The 19,864-nt window shown below is 42.4% G+C and overlaps 1 protein-coding gene across 5 annotated transcripts in view; it reads left to right on the top strand.

Annotated features, from left to right (window-relative positions):
- The first annotated feature begins 333 nt into the window (after nt 1-333).
- Nucleotides 334-19,864, top strand: part of EDRF1 (erythroid differentiation regulatory factor 1) — a 57,875-nt gene continuing 38,344 nt past the window's right edge. The window contains exons 1-12 of one of the 5 annotated variants that reach the window (XM_075935282.2): nt 410-531; nt 3,104-3,148; nt 3,422-3,630; nt 6,242-6,308; nt 8,044-8,169; nt 9,260-9,384; nt 9,814-9,973; nt 12,333-12,434; nt 12,741-12,862; nt 14,961-15,072; nt 16,411-16,558; nt 16,643-16,751. In XM_075935282.2, the coding sequence (XP_075791397.2) occupies nt 6,249-6,308; nt 8,044-8,169; nt 9,260-9,384; nt 9,814-9,973; nt 12,333-12,434; nt 12,741-12,862; nt 14,961-15,072; nt 16,411-16,558; nt 16,643-16,751 (1,064 nt within the window). In that variant the 5' untranslated portion in view covers nt 410-531; nt 3,104-3,148; nt 3,422-3,630; nt 6,242-6,248. Of the gene's footprint in view, nt 532-1,937; nt 1,973-3,103; nt 3,149-3,421; nt 3,631-6,241; nt 6,309-8,043; nt 8,170-9,259; nt 9,385-9,813; nt 9,974-12,332; nt 12,435-12,740; nt 12,863-14,960; nt 15,073-16,410; nt 16,559-16,642; nt 16,752-19,864 lie in introns of all 5 variants that reach the window. The other 4 variants (XM_089780183.1, XM_075935280.2, XM_075935281.2 and 1 more) reach the window with 4 other exon arrangements.

Below are 19,864 nucleotides of genomic sequence, written 5' to 3'. Positions count from 1 at the left end.
CTCTGAGCTTGGATGGCTGCTGCACGCTTCGCCCGAGCGCCAGGTACCGCGTAGCAGCAGGCAACGGATACGCTGCTGCTGCTACTATTAGGAGGGCCACAGGCAGTGGCAGGCGACCCGCGCCGCTCCCCACCCTGGAGCCTCAGCGAAAGCGAAAGCGCGAGCGCCAACAGCCTCGACCAGATACTCGCGCTAACTGCCAAGGCACGTTGGCGAGCGCGCACGGCCCGCAGCCAGCCGCTGCTCGGCAAGTCCCGCGGGAAGAGGCTTTCTCCGCGAGATTTCCGCGAGCCCCTCCCCCGCCCCGGCTTCTTTGGCTGCTATTGGCAGCCGCGATCTCACGCTCCTTCCGGTTCTGTCTGCCGGAGCCTGTGCCCCTGCGCCGGGTCGGGGGTGGCTGCCGGGGCAGAGCCAATGGAGGGCACCGGGGACTCCCTGCCTCGGGGAGCCGCAGCCGAGGCGAGCCCCGCCGGGGGAGGTGACCCGGGGGTGCTCGCCCCGCTGAAGGGAGACTCGGAGGAGCTCAAGCAGGTAACCGCCCCCTCCCTCGGGGCTGCGAGCCGTTCGGTGGAGCTGCAGCAACGGGCGTCCCGGCCGCGTGTGGGCTCCGTTGCCGCTCCCCCTCACACGGGGACATGCAGCCGGGGTGCCCGCTCCTCCCCCCTCACACGCCGGGGTGTCTGCTGTCCCTGCGGGTATCGCCAACGTTACCCCTTCTGCTGCCAGCGCGCCCGCCGCTTTGCGCCTGTTCGCACTGGCCGGGGCTCAGTCGCATACTGACAGGGTGCCCGTGTCCCAGGGTCTCGGTGCCTGGCCCGCATTAGCCTTCAACTTTTCATGCCTACAGTTAGAGACGGAGTGCGCTCTGACGTGAATGTCTCGCCCAGCCCGGGGGCTTGCTTTTGACCCATGGAGTGGGCTGCCACTTAGGGAGGGTCTGCACCAGAAGGGGTGCAGCCCCGCTGATTGTGGCTGTGACTCGCGAGCCCCTCTGGTGAAGACACACTATGCTGATAGTAGAGAGCTGGCTTATTCACATCCCTGAGTGACAGATAACTTGTACCACGTGGTATAAGTGGTATGTGTACAAAGGTAAACTGCAAAGTAGGGAAGAGGAGCATAATCTGAGCACAGTCCTGGATGTCAGGCGCACTCACATTCTAATTCTTTCTTGGCACTGGAACGCTCTTATTTTAGGAAATAGGTTTAACCACTTGTGTTTTCTTGTCCCTATCTTGAAGAGGGGAAACAAATATGGGTCAGCTCCCGTGGACTTGCTAGGAATATTTCCTGTGGATTAGGTAGTGTGTGTAATCTACTTTGATAAAATAGACATATTTTTATCTTGTCAGTATTGCACCTTGTAAATACAATGGTTACTACTAAGTTCAAATTTTTTCATTGTATTCTGCTTCATAGAGGTGACCTGGTTTCAGTGTAAACACATAAAGGGGCCTCCTTAAACACTGACAATTATTAATAAGATTCCTATATACTATAAGAGAGGGTGCATCAGCCACCCTCTTTCTGTGTAACTCATGACTAGGGATGTGAATGACTAGTTGCTCCCCCTCTCTTGCTGCCTGTATCAGAAAGAGGGGGCGGAAGGAGGGCATGCTTCAAAGCAGCGGTGCCATGTGGAACCTGGAGTCTGCCGCTTTGAAATGCCATGTGCAACCCATGTTCCCTGCGGTGTTTCAAAGTGGCAGCACCATGTGGAGCCTAGGGTCAGCTGGGGACTCCCCTGCTGACTCTGTGCTACTCGTAGCGCTTTAACCATTGAAGTGTAGCAACAGTCCTGGGGCTGTTGTTACACTTCAGAGGTAGAGGTGCCCATATCAACTAATTGAAGTCCATGCAATTATCCAGTTATGAAATTTTGCATTCCTGCTCATAACATCACACTTCTAGCTTCAGTTTCTCTTTTATCACAATAGGAATGGCTTCTAGAGAAACCCCTTAGGTACAGTAGGTAAGTGTAGCAGTTTGACATCTGATCAACTTTGTATTTAGCTGTCACACACTGAATGGCTTTTTCAGACCTGTGGAAGAGCTCTTTATAGCTTGAAAGGTTGTTTCTTTCACCAAGAGAGGGTGATCCAGTAAAAGAGATTACCTCACCCTTCTTGAGTCCTAGAATCCTGATGAGATCCTAGTATGTCAAATTGATCCATGTAATGATGTGGTGCCTGAACTGGGGGGAGAACAAGAGTTCTCCAGAGCCATTGTTTAGAATAGATGCTTTTCAATAAAGAAACTAGAATAGCCTTGAATTCTCTCTCCTCCTTCAAACCATTTCTATTTCTCCTTCTTGTCTGTTTTCCTTCTCCCTGCGCTGATGTTCCCTCTTTCTTTTTCTCTCCCACCCAAAAATCCTGCACTCCTTTATATTTCTTTGGTATTTTAATGCAATAACCAAAACTAGAGTTTGGGGTGGTGATGGGTAACTAAGATTAGTGAGTGGGCTGCATGAGTGGCCTTTGTTCATCTCAGTGGGCTGCATGATTGCTAGTGGTGGACAACCTGTGGCCTCGATCCACTGGGTTCGACCCATGGCCTGTGCACTCCATTTCTGCCCCCTTTTCCCATGCTTCTCGTGCACTGGTGTACTCGAGCCCTGTGCTTCCTACTCCTCCCTTTGATTCATGGTGTTCAAGCTATGGGAGGGAGGAGGAGCAGGGATAGAGTGCGCATCAGTGGATTTGTGGCGCACTGCAAATGTTGGGAGGGAGGGGAAGAAGTAGAAAGTGTGGGGCTCCAGTGCACAAGGGGCACGTCAGTGAGGGGGCAGACAAGGGTCCATAAGCCACAGGTTGCTCACCACAGGTTTGGGGCATGGCTATTGAATTTTTATATCCGAGGCAGCAGCAGGCTGGAGGATGATGATGGGAGGTTGCTGTGAAGCAGCCTCTGTCTGCAGCAGGCCTGAGCTCCCGACGGACAGGGGGGATGGAGCAGCCTCTGTCCACAGGAAGCTCAGACCCCTCTGTGGACAAGGGCTGCCGCCACCCCTTGCTGCTGCCTCTGTATCAGAAGCAGGAGTGCGGGGCGCAGGCAGCCGATCTGTGCGGGGAGCTGATTTTTTAACTGTCTCCCCTCACAGACTGGCTTCCGCCTGGCACCCTGAGCTGCTGCCTCTGATTCAGAGGTGAGTTCTACTGACTTCAGTAGTGTTCCTCACAGTGTATAAAGCACGTGATTTTGTAGTATTCTTAAGTCAGTGGAATTTATCACAATGTCTGAAGTTAAACGTATGTAAGTCTTTACAGGGGTAGGCCTTAATTAAGTTGGGTAGAAATGGCCTGTTAATTGTATTCCTAGTATAGTCCGTTAATGGAATTAAACTTCACTTGTTAGTTCATTAACTTTTAAAGAAACTAGTTTATGAATGAAGGACTCTAATTTATGTTGTGCAAACTAGGGATCAGTGTTATTTCTTGGAGGCAATGAAGTAAAGAGCAGTGCGGTGGTGAAATACTCATCTGCCCCACCACAAGCAGCATTTTCCCGTCTTCAAGAAAAGACTGATTTGAAACTTCCACCTGCCAATTGGTTACGTGAAAGCGCCAAGCTGGGCCCTGCGGGAACAACTATTCTTGGCAACAGTAAGAAAAGCAAACCATTTTCAAGGTAAACACTGAAATTACTATAAATTCTTCTATTCTCTGTTATCCTTTCTACTCTCCTTTCTTTGTCTTTTCACTCTCCTTTACCTTCTCTCATTCAGTACGCTTTCATCCCTCTTGTTTAGAAGGTGAGGAAGAATTCCAGTTATAATGGTAGATTTTTGGATTTGTATGCTGGCAACTCAATCAAAATCCATGTTGACTACAGGCCTGCAACTGGATGGTCAGAATGGATTGAGTGAATAGTACAGTAAAACTCCAATTGTCCGGCATCCAGTGGTCTGGCACTCCTGATAGTCCGGCACCAACTGGAACCTGGAAGTGCTCCGGCCAGCCGGACAATTGGAGCTGCTCCACGCCGCTTCCCCAAGTCCACTGTTGCCGCTGCTGAAACTGACCAGTGACGGACTTGAAGAAGAGGCGCAGAGCAGCTGAGGTGCTGCCGGGTTGGTCCCGCAGTGCCGCCCCTCACCCCCCTGCTCGGCACCTGGCAGTACCCTAGCTGCTCTGGTCTGCGCCGCTGCTGAAACTGATAAGCAGTGGACTTAGGGAAGCTGCGAAGCAGAGCAGCTGGGTTGATGCTGGGTGCCGAACGGGGGTGAAGGGCGATGCTGCGGGACCAACCCAGCAGCACCCCAGCTGCTCTGCTTCGCAGCTTCCCCAAGTCGCCGTTGCCACTTGCAGCCCCAGCTGGCCTTTCGCTGGTGGCTGCGCGTGGCTTCCCCTGCCACCCTGCATAATGGCGGAGGGTTTGCCCCATGCCGCGCCGTTTCCCGCCAACCCCTCTTCCCTCCCCCTTATCCCCACAGCCCCCCCTTCCGGAGTACCTCCTGATACTCCGGCATAGTTGATAATCCGGCACCCCCTGGGGCCCAAAGGTGCCAGATTATCGGAAGTTTACTGTAATAGGAATTCTGTTCTTTGATTACATAAGGAAATGGAATAGTATTCTGAAACCACTTTGTAGCCTTATTACTGTTAGTCAGGAATCAGCTTCCAGTTTGGAAATTCAAGAATAAGAATGGACACGTTTTTGTAAAGTGGCATTTTCTTGTCATGCTTACAATAAATGTATGTCTTACAAATAAAAATAAGTGGAAAATACCCAAGGGAAATAATTAAGAAAACATTGTGGTTTGATATTTTAGAAATTGGACAAAGAAAATTCAGCAATGAAAAAAATGGGTGTTTCATGTGACACTGCCAGAATCAAGTCTGGGATAATCTGTTGAAGGCATGGAAGTCACTCAAACGAGATTAGCATGTGAGATGAAAATCAATACTATGAACAAGGCTCAGACCTCTTAAATCGCCAAATTAGGATTTAAGTGGTGTGTACTTCTTATGGAGCCTGTGCATAGCAGGGGATTTTGTGTCTAAACTTTAAAAAAATATTAAATAGTGGGCAGAATTAATACAAGTGTTTTGGTTAGGTTGGGGAGTTTCTGTTTTTACTTTGTGCCTTTTTTATTTTGGAATTGTTCACAGATGGAAATGCAAAAACTTCCAAGAGAAACACCATGTTCTAGTTAAAGCACCAGTTCAGGGCTATGTGAATGTCTCTAGTCATGCTGAGATGAATGTGCCATGTAGCTTAATTTGAAAAAGTGGTCTATACAGAAAACTTTTTTTCTTTGAAATACAGGTAACTTAGAGAAATACAGGTTTTAAATAAGGCAAACAGTAAGGATATTGTGTTCATTTAAAATGATGGTGTTTTGTTGCTGAGTAATCTTCCATATAACTAATTGAAGTTTTAAAAATAATATATTTGATATTACCTTAAATGGAAATGAAGGGATGGAAGAGGTCTAGCTCTTAAACAGTTTAGCCAGAAATCATTACTTTAAAGAATAGAAATGCTTGGAAAATGAATTTTTATTCCCATCTGGCAAATAGCATATCATGAAACACAGTTATTACATTTATTGCAATTTGCCTCCTTTCTATTACAAAACATATAAAATATTTTTTATGGTTGCCTTCATCTCTCTAAAATATACTGTTTTGTAATGATTGAAACTGAATTTCAAAAACAATTTAAAGATTGTTTCTTTGAAGCCACTAATAACTTTTAAAATTATTTTGTAGTGTTTAAAGCTCAGATCCCATTGTACTTTGTAATGGCCTGCTACAGTCTCCTTTTTATGAAAGAATGGGTTTTCTTTAAGATGGGTGTTCTCAACTTTTTTCTTTCTAAGACCCACCCCTCTCCCTTTCCATGCTATGAAAATTCAATGGTCTAGCTGTGCTACAACTTTTTTTCTGCATATAAAAGCCATGGTCAGTGTTAGGGGGTAGTAAGCAGGGCAATTGCCTGGAGCCCCACACCACAGGGCACCACAAAGTGAATTTACTCAGGCTTTGGCTTTAGCCCCAGGCAGTGGGTTTTGGTGCGGACTGCTGACCTTTGTAGCAGGACTTTGGTTTTCTGCCCTGGGCCTTAGCTAGTCTAATGCCTGCCATGCTTCGCAGACCCCCTGAAACCTGCTTGAGAGCCCTGGAGTCCTGGTTGAGAGCCATTGCTTTAAGACACACCTAGTAATCTGAGGAACAAATAGTTATGCTGTAAATGTCAAAATGCAATGGTTTAAATATCTAATGTTTTTCAACAGCTTTGGCATGGCATACGACTTTATTGACTCAGTTGGAAATGATGTGGATGTTGTGTCTGATTCTGAGGTATGTGCAGTTTATAGTTCAATAATTCTCAGTTTTGCAATGGTATCTTGATTAAGAAAATGGCTTGTGCTACTTTGTGTGATTTTTGTTCTATTTAATGATCTCTTATTTAGTTAAATTATTTAAGAAAGTCAAAGGGAATTGAGGTTGCTTGCTTATAGTTTAAAGGAAATGATGACAACTGAATGAATAAAGTACAAATAGCTGCTGGTTTTTATTTAAAGTGTAGATATACCCAAAGATATAGATGGACAGAAGAGTATTGAGGAATGGTAAGAAGCAAAGAGTATAGGAAAAGAAAATTGGGGGTTCCCAGATAATTCTACATTTGGAAAAATTAGTTCCCAGGGTCAGCATCCTCAGTCTGAGATTCCACCCAGCCACCACCAGCCCCTCTCTACTAGGGTTCCTGACATAAGAAAAGCATAAGTGTGTGGAGAGGGGGGTTGCGTGTAACCATGAAGGCTGACCAAGAAACCCATTTGGTTATCAGTGAAACTGTAATAGCAATCACAACTTCCATTTGCAGAGTAAATTAGAATCCAGTGCCTTAATGATCCACTTCAACTGTACTAGTTTGAAGAAAGATTTGTGTGGGCAGTGATTTAATTTAATAAATAAGCAATTCTGATCTTTTGTGCTTGATAACCCATTGAGGGCAGCATGGTGTACTTCCCCAGAGGGAACAACAGAATTATAGCTAAAATCAGAAGCTGCAAGGCTTGGTCAGAGGAGCAGGAAGAAGAGAAGGAAAGCCAGGAGGAGAGAAACAGAAGATGGGAAACAGAAGCAGGGATACAAAAAGGTCTTTTTGCCATCAGAAATTGTGCCTTTTATCAATGTCAGATAAGAACTAGGCTTTCAGAAAGCCTAGTTTAAGTATACTTAGTTCAGGAGACTTAGGAAATGGTTGAATGAAGGTACATGTTGAACCTCAGAAATCTGGAATTCTCTGGTCCAGCAACATCTGTGGTCTGGAAGGAAGGACCACAGATGTTGCTGGACAAGAGCCGCAGACATGAAGAGCATAAGTCAGCTGGGAGTCTTGCAGGGGCTGGGGAACCTCAGCTGGGCTGTCATGGGCTGGGGAGTACAGCCTTGGGGAACCCTAGGCTGGGGAGTACCTGTAGCAGCTGAAATGAATCCCCAGTCCCAGCCAGGAACCCTGGTGGCAGCAAGGCTGGTGCCGGTTGGGAGAAATCCCCACCCCAGCTGGGAGCCCAGGCAGCAACTGAGCCAGTGGCAGGTGTGGAGAATCCTCAGCTGGGATCCCCGGTGGAAGTGGGGCCAGTGGCGGGCCAGTGAGGGGAATCCCCAGCCCCAGTCTGGAACTCCAGCAGCAGTGGGGCCAGTGGGAAGCCCTGGCTTGGCCGGGAAGCCTGGTGGAGAGAGACTGGCAGCCACTGGGTAGAATCCCAGCCTGGGAGCCCCAGATTGAGGCTAGTAGCGGGGCATGAAGCCCAGGTTCTGGGGATGCACACAGCCCAGAGAGGAGCCTTGACTTCCCCTGGTTCAGTAAACTCTGTGGTTTGGGACCACCCAGGTTCCAAGAGTGCTGGACCAGGAATGTCCAACCTGTATTTTAAAAAAAGTGGCTTGTCTCAAATGTTGCTGTCTTCCCCTCCCCCCCACTCATAAGTTGTATTTATTTCTGAAGAATGCTCTAATTATTAAATCTTCTCTTATGTTCCCTACAAATACACTGCATTATTTTTCTGTGTTTTTACTTTTCAAGAACATTAAAAAACTTCTGAAGATACCATACAGCAAGTCACATGTGAGCATGGCAGTGCACCGTATTGGACGAACCCTTTTACTGGATGAGCTAGATATTCAGGAGCTCTTCATGAGATCATCTCAGGTTAACCATTTGTTTTGTTAATACGTTTGGCCACCTGGCATGTATATTTCAGGTGCAATATTGTCAGCACAAAGGCATAGCAAATGTAGCAAAATTGATGAGAACTATATACAAGGACAAAACTATCATCACAAAGCGCCTTATTCGGGGCTGGGCAAAATACAGCTTGTGGACCAGATCCAGCCTGCCAAGCCACTGGATCCAGCCTGTGGGCACAGCGGGAGCCTCAGTCAGGTTCTCTGCCTGCCCTGCCCCTGCATGCCACTTACAAAAGCTAGCTGTGGGGCCCTATTTATCTGTGAAGAGTTGCGAATCCGAGGGGAACGGTGGAGAGGCTTTGCACGCTGCCCCCATCACCAGCACAATCTTGCAGCTCCCTTTGGCTGGTTTCCCTTCCATCCTTTCCTGTATCCCAGTCCCCTGCCCTAGTATAGAACCCAAATTCCTACACCCCAGTCCTCTGCCCCCTGCTAACCAAGGTCATAACCCAAACTCCTGAACTTCAGCGCACTTCTCCAGGTCACAGTCTGCTCCTTCACCTAAACTACCTCCCAGATCCCTTCTGCTCCCTTCTGCACCCAACCTCCACCCCAGACCCTTCACCATTAATATCATGGAAGAGTGCAGTCCTTGACCACTTATCGAATTCTTGGAGTGACCTCCCATCAAAAATTATTGCCCACCCCGACCAAGTTGTTGTGGATTCTCTCGACTTGCTATAGAGCTACAAGTTGCACTACGAGTTCAGGTCAGACATCTCTTTAACTGTGAACATGTGCTTAAGACCTCCTCTCATCTTTTCATTTAATATCTTCGGTATTGGTGGACAGTTCTACAAATCTGTTACTCAATTTTTTAACAGTGCATGAAACTACAATTCCATTTTGAAGAGCAGATTTCACTGAAATATGTGTTAAGAATAACTTGACTTGGAATTCAGATGTGAAGACACTGTTGTGAAAACTTATATCTTTTAACTGAATCTTTTACTTTATGCCATTTCATGATGAATGTGTATATTGTATCTGCTAAATGTTTAACTTAGATTATTTTGTTTGCATGCAATTTCATGCTTATTTATGCTGCTTAGACAGGGGACTGGACATGGCTAAAAGAATTCTATCAAAGACTAATAGATCAGAAGTGGCAAAGAAAGAAGAAGAGTAAAGAACACTGGTACCAGAAAGCTATACTTTCCAAGTTTTTATATTACAGGTAGTTTGACTGTATTAATTTTATTTGTGACTTTTACCCCACTTACTTTTTTCTGATTCATTATATTAAATTAGTTAGATATGAAATTCTCTTTATCTTAAAACAAAATTCAGAGTGTATGTAGCTTTAAGAATATAACACTGATAGAAATAAGTTCCTTATTTAAAATCTCTTAATATCTAAGCATGATTAACTCAAAACACATTATAGTACTGCTCTCTGTAGAAAAACACACAGTTTTCAAGGATTTTTAATAAGATCCTGGACACCCATCTTTCTGCTCTAGTAAATGGATTTACAAGATGGATAGTGCTAAGTAGTTTTATAACTAAATCAGCATTTGTCTCTTAATAAATGCAGTAATTCTCAGCTAGGTATTAAATATTGTAATAACTTCAAATTCAATCTTTTTGAATTTGTCTTTGTCAGCATTAATGGAGATGGAGCTGCTCAACCAGTTCCTTCCACTGCAGAACAACATCATGAAGATCCAGCTCCTGATGAAAGTGATGAGGCAGGAAGGGCTTCCTGGCCAGCTCCTTTTGAAATGCCTTCTTCAGTATCAGAGGATCCAGGTTCTTCTAATCAGGTTAGTATGGGTGAAATCTAACAGACCTTAATTTTTGTGAGAGAGAGGTGTTTGGTATCTAATATAAGATGTAAAAATGTAGCAGTCAAGAATCATTCTATTATCCAAAGAAGCAGAATCTAACCGATAAAAGAAGCCTTCTTGATCAGTAATATATGGTATCTAATGCTTTATGAGCTGTATTCAGATAGTCATCCAAAAACTAATTTTGCCTATAGTTGACTTTACTTAAATAGGATTAATGTGTTTCTGTATATAATTTTAATAGGTTTTATTTGAGGATGAGCAGTTTCCCTTAACTTGTGGCTCCATTTTAGTATACTAGGTACAAAAAACTGGAATAAAAATAGCTATATAAATGTAAGTTGACCATCCTGCCTGCTACTAGACAACAAAAATATGGGAGGCTCTGAGAAGTGTTTCCCTCCCCTCCCCCCATAGGCTGTGTTGCAGATTTGCAGTACTGAGTGTGAAAAATTGTATTTGCACTTTTTTTTGTTCTTTGTTGGTTTGTGCCAATCAGAATCTTAAAGGAATGGCATTTTGACAGTTGCTATTTCTTCAACAGGTGTGTCTTTCCTTACTGTTTCCTGTGTTGTTTCCACTGAGCTTCTATTATTGCCTTTTTGCTAGTACTGTTAGGATGTGCCAAAGCTGGAATGGATGAACTGGAAATCTAGAAGAATTTCAGAATACTTTGCACAGTGCCTGTTAATATTAATCCGATATTTATTTAGGTTGAAGCAAACGGCCAGACTTACTGAAGCAAAATTTTGATTCAACTGTGTTTATGGTAAAGAACAGGAAATCTTTATGATCATCAAAAGAGTGTATGTAGCCAGGTAGTTTTTAAGTCTAGTAATTGAAAATGTATTAAACAGCCACAAAGTATTCTAAAATTCTTCCAGATTTCAGGTTCACCCATTTCAGCTCATGTCAGTGCAACAAAAGATGAAGATCACCAAGCCCCTTGCACATCCTGACTGTACTAGCAAAAAGGCTAAAATAGGAGCTCAGTGGAAACAACACAGGAAACAGTAAGGGAAGACACACCATTTTTTCAGTTTTTAAATCAGTCATTAAGAATGTATTAAACATATCTGGAATCTTCTGTATGGTGGTTATTAATGTATTAAGTGTAGTAGAATTTATATTAATGAATAAGCAAGAAATTTAGGAGCCCAGAAAAATGCTGTTGACCTCTAATAACCCCAAAAAAGGTATTTGCATATATTGTTTGACTATCTTAATCAAAGTAAACCAATATCATATGGTATTGGCTATGCTACTGAACTCATACAATATAATACAAGCAATTGCATATGCATTTTAATTAGTTAGTGTTGCTTCATACCTCAGCATAAATGCTCACTAAGGCTATGTCTACTCTCGCGGCTTCTCGTGCGAGAAATATGCAAACAAGGCTAAGTGTGGAATATTGCTGAGCCCTCTTGCTCAATGTCGCTATGCCAATTATTTTCAGGAATAACAGCATTGCGCAAGAGGGCTTTTTTTTGTGCAAGAAGGGGCAGTGTAGACCACTCCTTCTGGCGCAAGAACCTCTTCTGCAAAATGGCGGCTCATTAGGTATGCAGATGAGGCTCGGTGATATTCTACGCTTAGCCTCATTTGCATATTTCTTGTGCAAGAAGCCGTGAGTGTAGACATAGCCCTCCGGGCCAGAAAGATTGACTTGCTGTACACATGTCAGCCACATATGAGCCAGGTTTTCTTTATCTTGTTATCAGAAAGTGGAATTGAACTTTTTCTGAAGTTAGAAGGACTTTGTACAAAGTTTTAAGAGCTTAGTCTATACAATGAATGTTTAAATTCATGAAGAAAAGTGGTGTTTCTTGTGCATGTAGCCTCATAATTAATGTAAATTTAAAAACTCTAGTATTCTGTTTATTCAGATATTAATGATCACCACTGGGTAGAAATACTACCACTGTTAGGGACACTGGATGATTCAGATGGTTGCCAAAGAATTAGGAAGGCTCTCTGCTCTAGATCACCACAGACTCTCTATTACATTGGTGAATTCTGTGTGCTTTGAATTGGAACCATACTTGTAATCCTTTCAGAGCTGAGAGCCACCTCAACGTCTATATGGGCACTGAACTCCTCCTGCTCTCTTCCACTGAATTATTGTTTCCAGGTTACAGCTCAGGCATACTGTAAAATGGAGAAAACCCTGCACTGCTCCAAGAAAGTTGAACATATTTATTATAAACAAAAGTTGGAATTAAAGTTATAACTTTTTATGCCTCTGATGTTCAGGATATATATACATTTTTGAAAATGGCCTGACTTTACCTCAGCAACAGAATCACTCCTTATGTCCTTGTGCTTTTCACAGGGGAGTGTGCCTCTTGAACCCTCATATATAGTGGGGCATGTGGCCTCAGCCCACAAAGAACAAAACCTGAGTACTTTGTTCAATGACGGGGAAAACAGTCAGGTATGCTTTATGTGAAATCTGAGCTGAAACACAATCCCCAGTTTAATACATTGTTTTAAATTTGGACCAAATTGGATTTGGGTTGGTGGCAAGGGGAGAGAAATCATTTGTGGAATTAGTCTTGTGACATCTGTGATCTTGGTGTTTAAAGTTATTGTGAATGTGTAGTATAGTATTTGTGTTGTCCTTTATTTGCTTTTTTCCATTTGCTTTCTCAAAGTAATTCTGCAGATTGTGATGGAGAAAATAATTAATGGGAATGTATTATAATGTATTACTTATAAACACTTTCTTTTTTAAACAAAGGGACTTAAAAATGACTTTGTTCGGAACATCTTGTGGACCTTTGAGGATATTCACATGTTAGTAGGATCAAATATGCCTATATTTGGAGGTGGAAGATACCCTGCTGTGAGCTTGCGTCTAAGGTGAATTCTTAAACTAATGTGATGTGTATCCCAACCTTGTTGTTTGTTTCATGTTCAGTTGTGTACATATTATTTTGTAGGATAATTTAATTCTTTATCTGAGTTGACAAATGGGGTATAACAAGTTGTTTTCCACAGGGGTCTATTTTGGGGCCAGTTCTGTTTAATATTTTCATCAATGATTTAGATAATGGCATAGAGTATGATTATCAAGTTTGCAGATGATACCGAGCTGAGAGTGATTGCAAGTGCTTCGGAGCATAGCGTCATAATTCAAAATGATCTGGACAAACTAGAGAAATGGTCTGAAGTAAATAGCACAATGGTTAATAAGGACAAATGCAAAGTACTCCACTTAAGAAGGAACAATTAGTTTCACACATTCAGAATGGGAAGCAACTGTCTAGGAAGGAGTACTGGAGAAAGGAATCTAGGGGTCATAGTGGAACATAAGCTAAATATGAGTCAACAGTGTGATGCTGTTGCAAAAAAGAAAACATGATTCTGGGATGCATTAACAGGAGTGCTGTGACCAAGGCATGCAAAGTCAATCTTCTGCTTTACTCTGCATTGATTAGGCCTCAGTTGGAGTATTGTGTCCAGTTCTGGGCACCATATTTCAACAAAGATGTGGAGAAATTAGAGAAGGTCCAAAGAAGAGCTACAAAAATGATCAAAGGTCTTGAAAACCTGAGCTATGAGGGAAGACTGAAAGAATTGGGTTTGTTGAATTTACAAAAGAGAAAACTGAGAGGGGACATATCAGTTTTCAAGTATCAAAAAGGGTGTCACAAGAAGGAGGGGAGAAATTGTTCTTCTTGGTCTCGGATGATACCATAAGAAGCAATGGGCTTAAACTGCAGCATGGCAGGTTTAGTTTGGACAGTAGGAAAAACTTCCTTATTGTCAAGGTGGTTAAACACTGGAATAAATTGCCTAAAGAGGTTGTGGAATCTCCATCACTGGAGATATTTAAGAGCAGGTTGGATAGACATCTATCAGAGATGAGCTGGAATAGGGGTGGGTAATAATTTTTGATTGGGGGGGGCACGCCAAGATTTTGGAAAGTGGTCGATGGCTGCACTTTTCCATTATATTGGAGGAGGTGTGGGGTCTGGGATGGAGGTTGGCTGCAGAAGGGTGCTTGGGGTGAGGGATTGGAGTGCAGGAGGGAGAGTGGGGTCTGGCAGGAAGTTCAGGTGATGGAGGCAGTTGTGACCTAGGGCAGAGGACTGAGGTACATGGGTTTGGTTTGTGACCTAGGGGGAGAGACTGGGTGCAAGAGTTTGGGTTGTGAGCTAGGATAGGAAGGGATTGTGATCTCGGGTAGGAGGTTGGGGTGCCAGATCTGGGAGGGGGCAGAGGGTTTGAATATGTTGAGTAGGGGAGCAGAAGGTTGGAGAAGGGAGGGGCTGGGATGCCAGACACAGGCCCTGGCCAGGAGACTTAGCAGTAAGCAGCCCAACCAGCCTTCTTGTCTGCAGAGCTAAATGCTTATAGATCTTAAAGATTTTCTCAGCCTTCCTGGCTGCCTGCCCCACATGTGCACAGCTGTGTGCTTGTGTGAATAACAGCCAGAGAAGTGGCAGGGGTGTATGTGTGCTTCATGTGCTGCCTGTTAGTCAATCAGACAGCTCCCACTGGCCAGGTTTTGGCCAGAAACCAGCCAATGGGATTGTGCTGGGGGTGGGAACAGTGCCCAAAACCTTCTCCCCCTCCCCTTCTGGGATCACAGCTTTGAAAGAGAAATAGCTGGGTAGCTGCTTTTCTAAGCAGTGTGAGGGGTTGCAGGGCAAGCAGGGGAACTTGCTTGGGGCTCCCTGATGTGTTCGATGGCTTGATGGACTGGATCTGGCCGCGGGTCGTATCTTGCCCAGGTCTGATCTAGATGGTGTTTGGTCCTGCTGTGAGGGCTGAGTGCTGGACTAGATGATCTCTCGAGGTCTCTTCCAGTTCTAGTATTCTTTGATTTAAAGATTCATTTTATGCTCTGTGATAATGGCTTCATAAGGTATTAGAACGTGTACTAGATGTACTGATGACTTAAAAAAAAAATCTTCATTAGTTCCAAGTAATATCAGAAATATTTTTGTTGTAGGGACAACAACAAGCCAATAAACGTGCTAACTGGAATTGACTATTGGTTGGACAACTTAATATGTAATGTCCCAGAACTTGTGATGTGTTTTCATGTTAATGGAATTGTTCAGGTAAGCCCTGGAATCTTGTACTATGTGCACTTCACTACTTCTTTGATTAATTCAACTTACCCATTCATAACAGTGAGGTTGTTAGCAGAGAACTGGTAGCAATATTGCACTAGGAAAGTTCTTACAACCCTTATTTTGAGAAGCTCTAATACTTCCATTGTTTGTCCCTGCCACATTTTAAAGACTTGCTGCAAACCAGGTCGTGGGACTAGAGATATCACTTCTGCTAGTTCCATGAAATTCTGCACAAATGTGGCTAAACTGAGGAACAATTTAAAAAAAAAAGCCCCATCCCCCTTCACCCATAAATGGCTTAACAGCTGTCTCCTGCTGCCAGCTAATGTATTTAGTCCTGTCCTTAAAGTGGTAGAAGTATGTGGTGTAATGGTGAAGTTTTTCAGAATTCTAGCCCCATTGAAGATGCATGATTATATGATTGAATGTGTAGTTCATTTACACAAGGCTCCTGACTCATTTAGTATACAGGTGGCTGCACAAAGAAGTAAAATTAAGGATACATGAGCAATTGTAACTCTTGGATTTTTTTTTTCAAAGTCTTGAGTGCTAAGTAATGTTCTTTTCCATAGTCTTTATATTTTGGATTTCTATTGTGATAGCACATATAAGCCAGCTAGGCTGGGTCTTATGTGAAGAGCTCAGCAAACGTGAAAGGGCCCAGTATCAGCATATCCACTTTAAACTATCATTTGTTGGTTTTAAAAGTGTCTTGTAACCATCACCATATTTTAAGAGCTGTATAATTCTAGCCTCACTGCAAACTTAATTTTGCAGATTCGAAAAATCTTGAATTATACAGCAATCTTGAAATTTGTAAAGAAAATACAGAAATGTAGCTATAAACTAGTACGCAGTAAAAATACAGATCTGCCATCCAGTCTGTACAGACTTTATTTAAATTACTAATATATGTTGAGGCAACAGAGCTGTTAATCTGAACTGTTTACAATTAATTAGGCAAATTTATTCAGCATAACCACACTCGCTCTATCATTTTATTGAGATTACTGCATGTGTTAAATGCGAGTCCACAATATTTCACTTTGGTCCTGAAAGTAGGTTCTTTTATTAAAATATTATAGAATCCAGAGTAATTAATTTACTGTACATAGGGTAACAGTAGTAAAATTACACAGATATAATTGGAAGCAGTACTAACTTCATAGTTTTATAATTTTGAGGCCTGTCCCTATTAGGAAACGTTAATAATGAAATTCCTGTTTTCAGTTTAATGGGTGATGAAAAGGTTCTTTGGTTGTATAGCCATCTTTAGTGTATATTATAAGATTTTTCAATGTGTTTACAATGCATTCTATTCAGAAGTATGAAATGATCAAGACTGAGGATATTCCCAATTTGGAAAACTCCAATTTTTCTACCAAAGTGATAAAGGATATTGCTCAAAATATCTTATCCTTTCTGAAATCTAACTGCACCAAAGAAGGACACACTTATTGGCTATTTAAAGGTAAGCAACTCCTTGGTTAAGTTAATAAATACTATTTGAGACATATGTATTATCAGGTTGGCTGATGGAAAAATCTTCTTTCAGCAAGTGGAAGCGATATAGTAAAGCTTTATGACCTCACCACTCTTTGTGAAGAAACCGAAGATAAATACCAAAACCCTTTCACAATGCCAGTGGCAATTCTTCTGTACAAGTAAGTGTTTCTTACAGAAGCAAAAAACTGTTGCAATATGTTGTTTACTTAAATTTAGGGTGACTGTATTTCCCTATGCTCATTACGGGATACCTGGTAAAATTACTCGTATTCAAGTGAGTTCAGTGGCAATCGAGGCAGTTAGAACTATGTAATACAAACATTCAGTTTTATCATCAAGTTGACTGTCTCTGTTACAAAGGAATACTGAGTAGCTGGAACCTTTTTAGTTACCTTCTTATCTTTAAGGTTTCCATGGGGAGAACACACATACTTACCTACCTATTTACCTACAACTGACTGGACCCAACCTATCTAGGTTGAGATAGATGATGAAAGGCCTTGAAAGTGAAGACCCAACCTTCCCTGCCCAGTGCTCTCCATGCCTGGCTGGGCCCCCAAGATAAACCTGCCTCTCCTGGTATTTGGTACTTTTTTCTCAAGGCAGCATATGGTGGGGAATACAGGGTCACAGCCCCCTGCTCCCTCCAGATTTCTGCCAGGATTCTCAGCAGAACATGGCCAGCAGCAGCCTTTCAGCATTGTGCAGAAGGAAAGGGACAGGGACTGTTTCCAGCCACAGGGGGAAGGAGAGAAGGGATGACTTGGCTCATGTCTCTGTAGAGATTATCTCTTCACTCCTCCGCTTGAACTCATTCCCATGTGGCTGGAAGCAGTTTGTTCCTTTCTGCCTGTAGACAGCTAACACCTCCAGGCTTCTGCTGGTCACTGCAGTAACTTCCTGTCTCCTGCCTACAGCATGGGCTGGAAGGGATTAATCCCTAAGGATGCACCAGGGTCCAAGGAACCTGACTGCAGTGAGTTCAGCCAACTTGGCCAGAGTGGTGGCTCAGCAGGGGAAGGTGCGTCTGCACTACCCGTGAGCAGGACCTAGTTCAGGGGCAGTGTGTGAAGAGGGTGATAATTCCCTGCCCTGGGGAGTGGGGGCGAGGGGGAGAGGGCACAAATAGGTTGGAACTAACAAGACGTCTGGTGGCACTTTTTCTCCGAACTAGTGATGTTAAATTCTCGTGAATAAACTTTCAGAGAATGTTCTTGAGAATATTCTCCAATGCGAGAATTTTTGAGAATTTTCTCTTAAATGCTTGTTAAATAGTTTTTAAAGAATTTACTATTTATAATAATTTCTTTCTTTAATAAAACTTCAAGAATCATGAAAGTTTCCATTGTTAAAATGAAAGTTCGGGAAAGTAAAGAAAAAAAGACAGGTTTAAATTACTAGAACTTTTATAACAAATCTTCTGTTGCAGGATACAAATATTTTTAATTTTCTGGATTGAATACAAGTCTAATCAGAATCTGCACTTTCCAAATCTGACCCATCTATTTCTCTCTTCTTTTTCCTCATACATACCCTCTTCTTTGACTACTTCTTTCTCTTCAGCATCATCAATTTCTTCTTCCTCATTTCTCTGGTTCTGTTTCCTTTTTTCTCTTGGGGATTTCAATGGAGCATCATTTGGGGTTTTTAAGAAGGTTTATATTATGGGCCATGAATGTCAGTTTCCCTGCCCTTTCTTGTGTTAACTTGTTTCTTTTTGCATTATGAATGATACTGTAAAGTACTAAAACGTCTTTCAGTTGCTGCCGTTGTTGGTGGCATATTCAATAAGTTGATTGCTGCTTTCCCTAATTTTGATCCATAGCAAATACTTTTCCACCATGTTACTGCATCTACTGAGCCAGCTGATTTTGTTACATGTGATTTTTTTTTTCCAAAAAACCTTCTTTAACACAATACTCTGCAAGCTCTGCAATGACTTTTGCTGAGTGATCAGTGCCATACATTCTTCTGACTAATTTATCGATGAATTCAGTTCCTTGTATTTTTTCATTTCTAGTAAGGCACTCACCATTGAATTTTGGATCTAGAATATTTGCAGCATAATGAATGTCTTTGAACCATATCTTTTCTCTTTTTTTCAAAACTTTTCATCACATCCTGTTTTTCTTATTTGGTAAGTAGACTTTCGGGAAGTAGCCTATCAAAATGATTGCTTAATTCTCTGAAACATTCAGGAACTTTGCTCATTTTTGGCTGGTCAGATTCGAGCAGCTTAATCCATTTAACAACAGGACTTATCAGTGCATGAAGTTTTTGGACCCGTACCCAAAAAACATCTTCATCCAGGATTGAATTCCTGGTACCTTTGCTTAGTTTAGTCTGTAAATCTTCATGGACAGCAAGGCATTTTAAGACATTTTTTTTATTTCAATAAACTTTTCAAACAATATAAAATGGAACCCAACCTAGTTTTAACTGGCAATTTAAGTGCACAAGTTTGATTTTTCTCTTTTTGAAATGTAGTAAAATGAGCTTGTAAAACTTGCGACTTGTTAATTTCCTTCACCATAGTTTTACAGGGAGCTTCAGTTTCTTGAACAGATTTTAAGTTACTGATGTCACCAATTAACAAAATTAGTGTATGAGCAGCACAAGTGTACATAGTAATGTGATTGTATTTTTCATTAAGAATTGATAAGGATTTCACCATTGCTGCAGCATTATCAATGACAATGGCACCAAATTTTTCAGTGCCTATTTCTGACATTATTTCTTCCATATGGAATGCCATATACTCAGCAGCATGGCGTTCGACATCGGTTGCCACTGTCTTGTAAAACACTGGTTGGGGTGTTGATATAATAACATTTATAATAGATTCATTTCTTCGGTTACTCCAAGCATCACACTACAGTGCAAAAGAAGAGGCTTCAGCAATTTTTGTGTTTTATAAGAGCATCAACACATTGATATTCAGCTTCCAAAAGTTTGTTAGAAAGTGTGTACCAAGATGGCATCTTGTAAGATGGTCTTAATTTTTGCATGAAAGTAATCCAATCTTCGTTTTCATCCAGTGAAAGAGGCGATCCCGATGAGACTATAGCTTGTGCAAAAAATTCATCCAAAAATTTATTTTCAGTTTCATTCATAGAATCAAAGTAGCAACTTATAGAGTGAGACATCTTAGCTGAACTAGATGTGAAAGGTAGTGGTGTAAATTCACTAGCACTATCACAGTGTTCTATAGATGTTGATGGTTGAGGTGATCTGCTTCTGGACTCTGAGAATTTTGTTGTTTTTTCCTTAA

This window comes from Pelodiscus sinensis, chromosome 8 (assembly GCF_052426305.1).
Source record: "Pelodiscus sinensis isolate ZL-2025 chromosome 8, ASM5242630v1, whole genome shotgun sequence".
NCBI lineage: Eukaryota > Metazoa > Chordata > Testudines > Trionychidae > Pelodiscus > Pelodiscus sinensis.
The sequence above is the reverse complement of the archived record's forward strand: the minus strand, read 5'-3'. Positions and strand labels throughout refer to the sequence as shown.